The 13,035-nt window shown below is 29.8% G+C and overlaps 1 protein-coding gene across 2 annotated transcripts in view; it reads left to right on the forward strand.

Moving 5' to 3' along the window:
• LOC107445632 (peroxisomal acyl-coenzyme A oxidase 3) overlaps positions 1 to 13,035 on the forward strand; it is a 42,140-nt gene that overhangs the window by 11,350 nt on the left and 17,755 nt on the right. Inside the window, exons 1-4 of one of the 2 annotated variants that reach the window (XM_043053978.2) lie at positions 7,587 to 7,817; positions 8,909 to 9,072; positions 9,911 to 10,144; positions 12,206 to 12,280. In XM_043053978.2, coding sequence (XP_042909912.1) covers positions 8,914 to 9,072; positions 9,911 to 10,144; positions 12,206 to 12,280 — 468 coding nt within the window. In that variant the 5' untranslated portion in view covers positions 7,587 to 7,817; positions 8,909 to 8,913. Of the gene's footprint in view, positions 1 to 7,586; positions 7,818 to 8,908; positions 9,073 to 9,910; positions 10,145 to 12,205; positions 12,281 to 13,035 lie in introns of those variants that run through there. The other variant, XM_071177169.1, reaches the window with a different exon arrangement.

Here is a 13,035-nt window from a genome sequence, read left to right on the forward strand (position 1 = left end):
TTCTCAGGAACGTAGACAAAATATGCAGCATAGACATGGAAAACGGATGATCGTTTAGTTCCACTGTGCGTAGGTATAATTTATAATAAACTAAACGTTTGATGATTGAAGAGATTATTTTTTTTTTGATGAAGATACAGGATGAATTAATTATTGCCATAAGTTGAAGAAGAATTTGACTGCTTATTTACCAAATGTCCATTTGAAAAAATGATTTGAAGTTATTCCATATTTTTGATGTACCCTCTTCCGAAGTTGATTTATTTAATTTCAAATGAGAGATATTCCATATCGTTGATGTACCGTACCCCGTTCCCGACCGTTTAATCCTGTCGACTTATAACGTCGTTGCCGAGTGTCATCATTTATCATCGAGCGGAATCATTTGGTGATTTGCGTGATACATAAAAAATTTTTTTTATATAACATAACATGTTTTTCTAGAACACTTTTCTCAACAGGTAGTTATTGAGGGATAAAAACCTGATATCAGGTGCTCCGATTAGATATTGAGCTTTTTTTTCGCGTTAAGTTTTCTTAAAACTTCTCGTTCACAGTTGGATTGAACAAAACTCGTTTCGTCATATACTATAGAGCACCGATGATCCGAACGCTGAGTTAACGGATTGTCTAATTATCCGAATCGTTCGAGGACCTTGTGTTTTTCCCCACCTTCTCAAAAAAAAAAAAAAAAAAGTTTTATTTATTTATTTTTCTCAGAATATCTGAAAGGATTCGAAAAATGTTTTCTTTTATTCCTCGGTCACCTGGAAAAGACGGTGGCACTCCTTCAATGTCAAGTAGATAGTTTCTAATAATGGAACAGGTTTCTAAAAAAAATTTAAAATAATAAACTTTTAAACGCGCTATTTGTATTATGCTGTAATAGGCACTACTGCAATTTCTAATCCTAAGCCTGGAAAAAAGTGTAAAGAGAAGTTACTTAAAAATATTCTCATGGCCGTTTTTAAAAGTCGCCCAATTATCGGATGGACTCGGGTAATCGGCACTCTACTACAACCAAAAAATTATCATTAAAATCATGCAACGTTTAAAAAAGAATTTTCACAAATTATTAAAGTTAATATTCAAATTTTGCGTCAAGTTTTACAAAGGATTTCTGCCCAACATTTTATAAAGCTAAACATTTTTTTCCTTCATGAAGAAAGAAAAAAATTTTTTAACTGTTTTAGTTTTATTAATTTCGTTGGTACACATCTTTTAGTTTTATGCATGATTTCGCTATTTTTTCTGAAATTCTAGTACTATTTCTAAATTCTTCATAGAGTTAACATGTGTACCCAGTCCTGTTTTGACTTTTTCTAGAAAAAAAATCATTTTTAAAAAAAGTAGTACGTGTATGATTTTCCATGAATTATACACTGTACACATCTAAACGATGGATATCTTGATTAAATCTGACAGTTTGTAGGTCGAACAGTTTATCTCCATCAGACTTTCGAATCTTATAGCTACCCGGTCTTACCCCACTTTATCAATATAAATAAAGCAAAGCCTTCACTCACTCATCTTTAAATTTCTTACTTTCTGGGAAGTTAGAAATCTATAATGTTGATGTGCTCTTGTGAAATGAATAGAAAAACTAGAAAAGTTTCATTTTGATATTTTAAAACCGTTGTTGAATAGCCGACCCAATTTTGGGCTCACGACTGCCAATGTTCAACTCCGTAGCCTTGTAATTTTGAACCCAATCCAGAAGACAAAGGAACTCCTGGCTCAAGTATCGGGAGAAATTTCGACTTTTTTGATGGAAGTAACCCGCATGTGTGTTACATGGAGAGGAAAACCACGAAAACCCTCCACGGCTAGCCTGGCGGAAAGGGGAGCCCATGAACCGTCTACCACTGAGGATATTTTACGTCAGCACTGTGATCGGTGCAAGCCGGATGCGGAATTTGCATAGATCAGCCATCGCTGGGGTTCGAGCCTGGTTCACCTCATTGGAAGGCAAATTATCCCCTGAGCCACTATGGCTCTACATAGAGAACTTTGACTATATCGCGGACATCTCTTGAATAAAAAGTAATAGCTGAGATACCATGATGGCTCAGAGGATAGAGTCCCCTGAGCCATCACGGCTCCATTATGATATTTTGTAATTATCGGGTTTATTATTCTAATTGAAAAAATTCTACTTGGCGCTTTTTTACCTAGGTAAAAACTACACATTTAGACAGTACGTTTTTTTTAATTAGATATAAGAGAAAGCTAAAATAAGTTTCATTGCGATATTTTGTAATTATCCAGTGTAATCAGAGGCTCCAATTGTTAGTAATGCTAAATGAAAGTTTGCCACTAAGGAAGAAATCTTAAATTTTGACCATCCACTCCTTACCGTAAAAAGAAAAAAAATTAAGTTTCATTTTGATACTTAGTATCGTTTTAAACAATAACCAGCTGGTCGCCAAAGGCAGCTAGTTGGTTAGGAAATGAAAATAAATTTTGCTTGTAGAGGTTGAAAAAGGATTGAAACTTATAATGTTATCAAGAGGTTATTATGTTATCAAACTTATAATGAAACTTATAAGATTATCTTGATTAAATTTTGAGCCACAGAGTGAGCACTTTATTTGGAAGAGCGGCCTCAGTGAAATTATACTATGAACTTTATTTCATAAAAGTCGAAATAACGTTTTGTAAATCTGGCTCTCTCTCTCTCTCTCTGTCTGTTCTTTTTCCTTTTTCTTCTTTTTTTTACCTATTATTTTTTTGTTGATACTAAAGGTCAATGATGGAGTAGAGTTTGATATAGTCTCCGAGTTTAAATACCTGGGATCTGGAGCAACAGAAGATAATTAGGTATTAGCACTTCAAAAAGAAGAAGACCTCCCATACCCACACATGCGACCCCCCACCCACACATGGTTGGCGAAATGGGTGGTTGTTGGATTCCACCGGTGAATGTTGACAATCACATAGTCGCTTTGGTAAATCTCCGAAATATACACTACTAGTTAAGTGCCGCTGCCCGGTATACCCTACACTGATGTTTTTTAAGGTCAAATGCCACTGTCCAGTATGCATTTAACCGGTATTCCGAACACTGATGTTTCTCCTAATCTATCCTCGGCAGATGTTTAAATGTCGAATAAATATAATAACATCAACGAATAAATTAATATCAAATCGGATATAACTAATATTTCGGACATTCACGATTGCTGTCATTCACAGGTGAAAGTCGACATTCTCTTGAATTCGGTCATTATAAAGATTATAATTATTCTTCAGTAAAGAAGGTAAATTAGTGTAAATATATATTTTAGATTTGTTCGAGTTATATATCCGGTCGACTTGAAAAATGTAGCTTCGATTAAAATGCTTTTTTGATGAAGTTTTCTTTTTGATCACAAACTTTGTGTGAGCTGCGTGAAAATTCAAAATCAAAATGTTTAGATACTTTTCCTGCACGTGAACCTTTAGTTATATCATGGCTATACTTGGTTTTATTATGAGGCACCTTTAAAAGAGAGAAAAAATAAAAAATAGTTTTTTTCCAAATCCTTGAGTTGCTTTACCCCTTTAAAAGAGACGGTACTTTTTACCAATCTTCCACGTGTTGACATTTTTGATTTCTTGTCCTGGGTTATTATAAAAATATTTTTAGTCTACATATAGCCTTGATAATCTTAGGCTTTGGGACAAACAAGATATTTTTTCCTGACTTTACTACATAAATTAGAACTATTTTGCTTTAAGGTGCAATGCTGATTTGATTACTCGTTTTCTTGTAAGTGGAAAAAAACTTCGAGGTCGCAAACTGATATTTTTCAATTCAATTAAGATTCAATCTGCGTTAGAGAGCTTGTGTGCCTTCAGGGATACGCGCAATTTACTTTTTAGTGAAAGTGAGTGTGTTTCGTGTAATTGTCTTTAGAACAATTTATATATATATAATAAAACAAAGAAAAATTATAGACATATGTAAAAAAAAAAGGGGGGGGGAATAGTAAGTAAAATAATAACAAACAACAGTTTAAAAAAAAAAGGTTTTGACGGTTTTTTAAACAAAATTTCATTCTTTTTTTATTTTATTTTTTTTAAAACTGTTGTTTGTTATTCTTTTGCTTATTATTCCCCCCCCCTTTTTTTTTTACGTATGTCTATAAATTTTTCTCTGTTTTATTCTTCATTTTGCTGTGAGTTGGCAACTGTTACTCATGACTGTTAGTTCAAGTTTAGCCTATCTAAAGCTAGCGCTATCTACGCTTACTTTGAAAATGGCGCAAAACGTCAGTTTGGAGAAAAGCAACAGTTTTGTGAAAATGAAAAGCCCATTTTTTTTATTTTTAAAAACTTACTCCGCTGCTGCTTTACTTGGTTGACCATTGATGATGAAATATAATATTTCTTTTATTTTCTATAACTTATGTTTGCATGCATATTTCTTTCCAGCACGTTTTACTTCTGATCTTTAACTGTGAGTTTAGCGAGCGATTTTAATTTTTTTGAGAGGATCTTAAAATTTTTCTAGTGGTTCTGCCTTCTTCTATTTTTTAAATACTTCATAAAAATTCCTTGACAGTGCACGTTTTAATCTATGTTTTAATGTTAATATTTCTCATCAATGATTTTGAGACAATGCATTTTTTTTAAAAATTAATATATGCTGTTTCAATTTCGAATACATGGGGTTTTCAAATTCGGAGCTATTTCGACATATTTCTGATCAATTTGGTTTGGTAAGGTTTGGTTTGTTTGAAGTTTTCGACGCAAGAGCCAGTTGTGGCTATAACGCGCCAACAACTAGGTGAATTTTATACTTTCAGGTTGTGTGTTAAAAGCTAGATTGATACATAGATACCAATGCCCTTGAGGTAAGAGAAAATGTTATAATGAGGGTTATCTCCGAACTCACGAACACGAGTCCAACGTCCTACCAACCAAGCTATCCCAACCCTTTGCTACCTGTAGAGCACTGCTTCCGACCACTGCTTAAGGCTCACGTATGTAAATGAAAGCAACTAAGTCGGTTAAAAATGTTAAAAAAAGATCAGAATTTAAGTTCACTTTATCCACATTTTTTATTTACTTTATTTTATGACTTTTATTTTCCTTTTTACTCATATTTTCTTAAAAGAAATGCTTTTTTTTTCTATTTCATCAGTCTCTAGGAATTTCTCGTTTTTAAACACCTCCCTTGAGCTCAGACAAAATGAAAAAAATAAAAATTTTAGGAGAAATTATGCGAGCTTTATTTTTTAAGACAATATATTTTTATCTGCCTTATGCCTACTTTTTTTTTCTCACGGTATTTCTCAGAATACTGAAAAAACATTTACTATAATAGGGTTGTACTTTTGAAACCAAATTCACGTGATACTGTTACGGACTGGTTCCTTTCTGTCCTGCCAGTATAGTTTTCGAGACTGGCTGTCATTCGCGAGATCTTTACGCGATGATTCTGGAATCCTAGACGCTCTGTCGTCTTTGAGACAATTCGAGAATTTTGGAGATGCGGTGAAAAATTATATAAAAGGGGGAACGGAGTACAGTGGATGATGTAATATCAAATGATTAGGGGGCCCCATTAAAATGGATTTGTTTGAAAATAAATTTTAAAATATTAAGAAAAACAATGACTTTTTTTTAAAAAAATCAATTTTAAATACATATAAAAAAATTTTCAAAATGTTATGATTAAAATTTAGTTCTTATTTAACAATATAAAGTAAAATTCAATTTATTATTATTTATTTTAATTTTAAACATGATTTCTGAAATAAAAAGATATATAAATACTTTTATATTTGAAGAAATAAAAAATATACGAGAAAAACAACTTAATCGAAGGGCCCCAAAAATTTGAATGGCCTAGGTCCCCGCGTACGCACCGGCCCTGAGCATAGCATTTATTTCTGTGCCAATATATATATTTACTGTTCTTGGATCTTTAGGATGTCAAAACGTAAGAATTTAACAATTTTTAATTATTTTGAGAAAAAATCACGACCTGAAATTAGTGAGGTGACAGCATCTAGTATCAATGTAAGTTTTTCTGCTGTACAGAAATGTGATACTTCCGTTGAAGAAAACGTTTCTAGCGTAACAAAATCTGATGAATGTGAAAGTGGCCCTCACAGTGTTACTTCCCGCCCATATGACATTGGAATTTTTTCAGAAGATATTACATTATGTTCTTAAACTTAAAAAATCAAATCAAAATTTAACCAAACTATGTTGTCAAAATAAAAAGTCAAAATTGTCTAGCTGTCTAAATTAGGGAAATAATAGTGCTTTATTACAGACTCGAATTTCTTTTAGTAGTTTCAGAAAATTATGAACACCCCTCTTGAAAAAATTCTGCGTACGCCACTGCCGGAGACAACATACATATCATGCGTTACATCCTGTTTTACAGGGAGGACACATTTACTCTCCATTCATCCGCGGATCATAATTTTGACCTGAACCAGAGCCTTTTATTTTTTAGTAGGAAACAAAAATTCTATGTAATTGCAGAAGGCCATGAAAGTTTCAGTTATCTAGTATTTTTGAAGCGTTTGTGGCAGCAACTAATATAAAGCTCTCTAACTCACACTTTTCCATGAAGATTAGAGCATCCAGCTACGGACTCAAAATTTCCGGGTTTGATCCCTGCCCGAGGGTCATGAGCATCTCTCTCCATTCCTCCACATTGATGACCATGGAAAACGAACACGCATCCCTCGACATATGACTGAACTACACTATTTGATCTCCACAAAAAATCTTTGCAGAACCTCAAACAAAGCCTTAACTGCACTAGAATGGCAACTTCACTTACGGCCATGTAGGCTCTCTATCGAAATACGATCGCGTCTGACTACGAGTCAGACTTTCCAGAGTTAACTGGGGGAGGAGTGTGCGGAGACCCTGCTGCTTACCCTGCTCGGGGGTGTGCCCCCATTTTCATTAAGATTAGAGCATCCGACTACAGACTCAACATTCAAAGAACCCGTGTTCGATCCCAGTCGGTGGCCAACAACTCTCTCACACATTTTTCCACCTTCATTTACCAACACCCATCAGATCAGTCTTCTTGCCATTTTAAAATATGTTAATCTGACACATCGGGAACTTTTTAATCAACCCGATATGAACAGCTTCATCTTCGACATTAGGAATGATATTATTAACGTATATATTAGAGAACTTTCCAGTCAATTTTTTACGGTATCAAAAATCTCAGCAGACCCAGGGGCATAAGATCTTTAGAAAAGATGACTCGAACAGAAAAATATTGCAAGATGAATATTTTACATTGATCGACGATCACGACCGTGAATGAGTGTATACTTCTAAATATAGTGACTATAAATAATTTAATACATCATCAAACATCGAATGTTGGAGAGAAAAAAAGAGCTTTATTTTTGTAAAGGGAGAGAACCTACAGAAATGTGTAAGAATCCTATTTAAAACTACAACACGCCCAGCGTAATTTCAATGTTTGATTGAGACGTTCATTTCTCTTATCATATATTCTACAGCCACAAAAAAAGAATTTCACGTGACTATACAAATTGAGTAATAAATAAAAAATGAATGAACGAAAATCGATAAGGTAACGTGTCTGTGACGTAGAGTTAACTACTGGCGCACGTGCCGTTCACTGAACACGCCCATGTCGGCTTTTTTTATTGTATTAAAAATAAGGGTGGCAGCAGAGGAATGTGTTTGTAAATTCGCCGGTTTTTAGCGAGTTTTAAATTTATTCTCTTTAAATGAATGAGTTTTTACATAAATTATAATTTGTAAATTTTGGATTATCTAAATACTTTGTTTTTTATACAGGAAGCTTCAAGTTTGTAAGAGTAAGTGTGATTGATTTGTGTAACAGTTGTTGGAACTGAAATTTTTATTTTTCTGTTCTACTCTTGAAAAGAATTTAAATTTACTCTAAAAAATTTAATCCTTTCCTCAGTTTTATTACATTGTTTTTTACTTCTTTTTTTGTTTTTTTTTCTTTGTATCAAATTATAAAAATTTTCCGAGAACATTTTATTCTTTCTCATAAAATAAGAAAACGGAATTCTTTTGGAAAGTTTGTCAATTCTAAAGTAATTTTTTTTCAGTTATACTTAATTTTTTGGTTTAGTATAAGTTTTTTTAAGAAAATAATTTCTTAATTTGTATCCTAAATTACAACGTTTACATAATTTTTTTTAAACGAAACTTTTCTGCACGTTAATTTAAGTTTACTGTTATACATTTTAAATTATTGTTCTACGTAATTCATACAAGAATGCTGGAATTCGTCCCTATTTTTCTTTAATATTGAATAATACATTACATTAATTTTGGTAGTATTGATTAAACTTGTCTTAAAAGTGTCAAATAACATATTTAATAGAAAACAGCACATTTAAATTTTTGTATGTTTAGCACTGGTCACAGCACTTCTTAAATGATTAGAAATGCAAAGTGCGGATTTATTGGGACATATTTATACAAATTTTAGTGCACTTTTGAAATTTGGAAAATTTTTTCAAAAATATTACGAGACTGTCATACTATGTAACTTCATTTTTGTATCAAATTCACTAATTTTTATTTATGGTTTGTTTTTTTAATAATAATATTTGTAATGCATAATATGTATTTATTTTTACATATTTACTACATTCAATTAGTATTTAAGTAATTGTATATTCATTTTAGATAATTTTCAAAATTTTGAAATTTGTATAATTTTTTTAAAACTCTTACAAAAACTTTCATACTACACTGATAATTTATTTTGTACTTTTATTTTTGCATCAAACTCACAAATTATTTATGCTTTGTTTTTTTTAATAATAATATTTGTAATATAATACATATTTATTTTTACCTATTTGCTGCATTCAACTAGTATTAAAGTAATAGTAATTGTATATTGATTTTTATTACACTAATTTTCTAGCCAAAATGAATACTGAAGTAAAACGACCCATCAAACCGAACATGAAATATGAACATTTGGAAGATTTCTGTCCAGGTCCCTTAGATAATTACAGGTCAAAAGCTTCTTTTAATTGGAAAGAAATGAAGTTGCTATTCATTGGTAGAGATATGATTGAGTTTCAGGTAATATAATTGTTTATTTAGCAATGACTTTGATATTTTTAAAACTTAAATTTAGAAACAAATAAAATCTCTAATCACATTGTTGAAGATATTGATTGTTTTACATTTGTTTATTTAATTTATTCTCATGCCTTCCAATATTTGAATTTCGTATGAAATATGTTTATCTGTAGTAGCGAATTAAAGCTGAAGTTTTTAAAACAAATTGATTTCATATAAAACCTATATCAAGACTTTAGAACCGATATGACTTTTAACATATCTGTTTAAATTATTTATGTATGGTTGGGGGAAAATTCTTTAATTTTAGTTTATTGAAATGTGAATAAGATACCTTTGCTACCACAAAGGAAAATACTTTCCTACACTGCTCAAATTCTGTACTAGTTGGAGGGTATGTGTGTTTGTATAGCAATTTTAAATTAAAAACTTGATTGTAATCTATTTAATTTCTTGCATGACTACGAAGACTTAAAATATTTTTTCTTCTCAAAATATTGTTAAAATAAAAGAAGAAGAACATAATATTCCATTATGGGAGGGGGGTAATAAAAAACTGCTATGGCAAGAGGCACTTAATCTATAAGGTCTATAAATCATAGACATTTAATCATATGGGTAGCTAAAAAAAATTATTGTTGAGTCATTTATTGTTTGCAACCTAATATTTTAGTAAAATTATAAACATAAAAGCTTTGTGCTATGTACAATTTCATAATATGCTGGATCTTAGGTTATGTAGAGATATTGTGGTAATAGGTTTTATAAAATCTGAAACTGATATATAGTATACCAAGAAAACATTTGATCTATAAAATTTCATTGTATTTCTTTTTAGAACAGAGTATGGAAGACGTTAGAAGCCGATCCACTTTTTCATCAGGTACCCACAGCTGAATTAACACGCCAGGAAGCTAGGAAACTTTGTTTTCAGAGAATGAAACGCATCAAGGAATACAAATTCTTTTCTGATGAAGAATTTAGAGAAAATCCGTTAATTGCTTTAAATCTCTACATATGTGTAGGCATGATAGATTGGTCACTTGCTTTAAAACTTCTGCTTGGTTTAGAGGTAGGGTTTGCCACTTATCTCCCTTATTTTTACTGTGTATCCCTTTTCTTAATTTAATATTCATAGTAAATTTTAGATAATTACATGCATTAAAGATTTTTATCATTAGCAACTATCAAATTATTTGTTTAGATAATCAGGGGTCTGTCCAGGCCGAATTTACTACCATTTAGCGGTACCTTCACAAAATACTTTCTCTTAAAATTTTATTTTTGCTTCCCTTAAGAAACGATAAATCCATATTTTTGTGTTGATTTTTTACTATAATTTTTAATTTTTCACAAATTATGTCTAAATTTTCACAAAATAGGTACCTCTCAGAAAAACCTAGACAGACCCCTGATAATGTATAACATACTAGAGTCTCAACTATAAACTTAATAAATTGAAAACAATACAAAATTATAAAGAATTCATTACTTTTTAATCAATTTTCCACATTAGAATAATATAAATGAGCTGCTGTCTAGTGATAAATACTGCCAAGTACATGAAAAATAGAAAATTATATATTATATAAAAAAAATTATATTTTTGGAAATTTTTCTTGTTATGACACTGTTTTTGATTTATTATTTGTAATTTTAAAACTTTTCCAGAAAACTTGTAATATTTTTTTTCATGTTAAAAAAAGTGATTTTCACAGTTGCTGAATAGCATATCTACAAAACTTGGTTGTGTAGATATGGTTCAATGCATATTTTCTTATTTATGCAATTTTATTTATTTTTATGAGAAGTTTATTGATTAACTATATTTTAAATTTTACTTGTTAATTATAATTAAACCAGTTATTAAAAAATGTATTTAAATGAACCAGTTTATGTTAATCCAGTAATTTATAATGATAAAATATTTTTTACTATAATCCTATTTGTTCTATTTAAAATGCATATATATTGAATAATAAAGCAGTGAACAGGTGATTATTAGAAATAAGATAATATATCTTGTACTTCAAAACTTGTTAAAAGTCTTCTTATGTCCCATTCACGTAAAATTTGTCTCGGTATTTTATTGTAACTCATAATTTCTTTCAACGTTAAATATAAATATAAAAATTTAGAGATCAATTTCACTCTCTTTTAAATTTTTTGGAATTTGCTCCTTATTTTTATATTACACTCCTTTATTATATTTTGAAGATAGATTGGGAAGCTAACCGGTGATTATGTTTGTAAATTAATATCATTTTTCATCACAGATTGTATTATACCAAAATAACGCTCTTGATTGAATATTTAATCGAAAAACATTATTCCATAATATTTAAACTTTTTTTTCACACTATTTAAATGACTAAGGTTTCTAAAAAAAGATTTTAAAAAATAACTTATTTACAAAATATATTTTAATTTTTTTTGTTTGTTTCCACAATTTTACAGCATTTCATAAATTCATGTCACAATTGTTATTATTTTATAAAATACATACCTTATACATATTATATAAAGTTTGTACCTTCATTTGTGGCATAAGAAAAGGGCTCATCACAGTACAATCTGGAAAGATCATCCACAAGTAAAGCTTGTCTTTTTTTTATTTTATTCTTTTGGGATGCAAGCAGCTTTAGTCATTGACAGTGTTAGAGCAGTAAAAATTTATTTTCTATATTTTGGATAGGTGAAAGTAGTAGTGTCATTGTCACCCTGTACTTATGTTAATGCATTTATGATAAATGATTAAGTTAATTAATTTTCTTGGTGATTATTTTTCTCCAGCAGCATGGAAAGGAAAAAATTTAAGATTTTAATAAAAATTTATGATGAGTATTTTCAGTTATGGTAAAAATTCTTAGTGCTAAAACTAAAATCTGATGTGTGAAATGCACATCTAAATGCAGATTAGCTAACTCTACTGCGTTTATATCATAATGTGTTAATATTTATTAATGAAATTAAATCTTTTCAAATTCTTTGATGAAAAATCAATATTTTGTTATTGACACCTTATTAAAAAATCTTATGAAACTTACATAACAAGTTAAAGAAAACAAAAAGGACTGATTCTTGATATTTTTAGCCGTTTATTTTCTGTAACTTATTTATTATTCATTTTTAGTATTTCATAATGGTTTTGAGGCTTTCTGGAACAAAACGACATGTGAAGTTAATGAATGATGTCAGCAATTTCAAAGTAAGCATTAAACTAAAATTCAATTTGTTACCTTAAAAAATTTTATTTATTTTTTAGCAATTTGGGATATAATGGAATGTTTTTCAAATCATTAACTTTTAATGTATTATTTTGGTGATAAAATTTAATCAGCACTTTTGATGTTGATTATTACTTTTTATTTATGAGTAAATTTATTTTGGATGAACTTTTCCAGAATTCTTAATCATTCAAATAAAATAGTGACAATTATTAATCAAAAATTGCTAAATCTAGAGTTTAAATTGATCTTATATTTATTTGTGATTGTATTAAAGTTATTCTGTTAGTTCATAATTTAAATTTTGTTTCTCTTTCTTTAGGTAAAAAACTGTACTTTTATCATTTTCTAATTTTGGAATAAATCATTGCAATTGGAATGATTTTGTTTTAATTTGAAACTATGTTTTTCACTGTTCAACATTAGGCTAATGCATCAACTTATTTATTTGTAAATTAAAACAGTTTACCTTAAAAATTATTAAAATTATAGTTATTTTAGACTTATACTGACTTACTTTGTTTAAAAATTATAATAGCTTATTTTTGTTTTATTTTGATAACTCAGACATTTTAATTTTTTCAGACCATTTATATTCACAAGTTTGTATTAAAGAAAGAGGTTTTGCTTAAAAGGAATATTTTAAAGCAGAGAAATATGTTCGTTTACTTATAGCTAAGTTCAGAATTTATGAAGTAAAATTTTCTTTTACATGTTTGAAAAGTTAGCCTTAAAT

This window comes from Parasteatoda tepidariorum, chromosome 2 (assembly GCF_043381705.1).
Source record: "Parasteatoda tepidariorum isolate YZ-2023 chromosome 2, CAS_Ptep_4.0, whole genome shotgun sequence".
NCBI classification, from domain to species: Eukaryota; Metazoa; Arthropoda; class Arachnida; order Araneae; family Theridiidae; genus Parasteatoda; species Parasteatoda tepidariorum.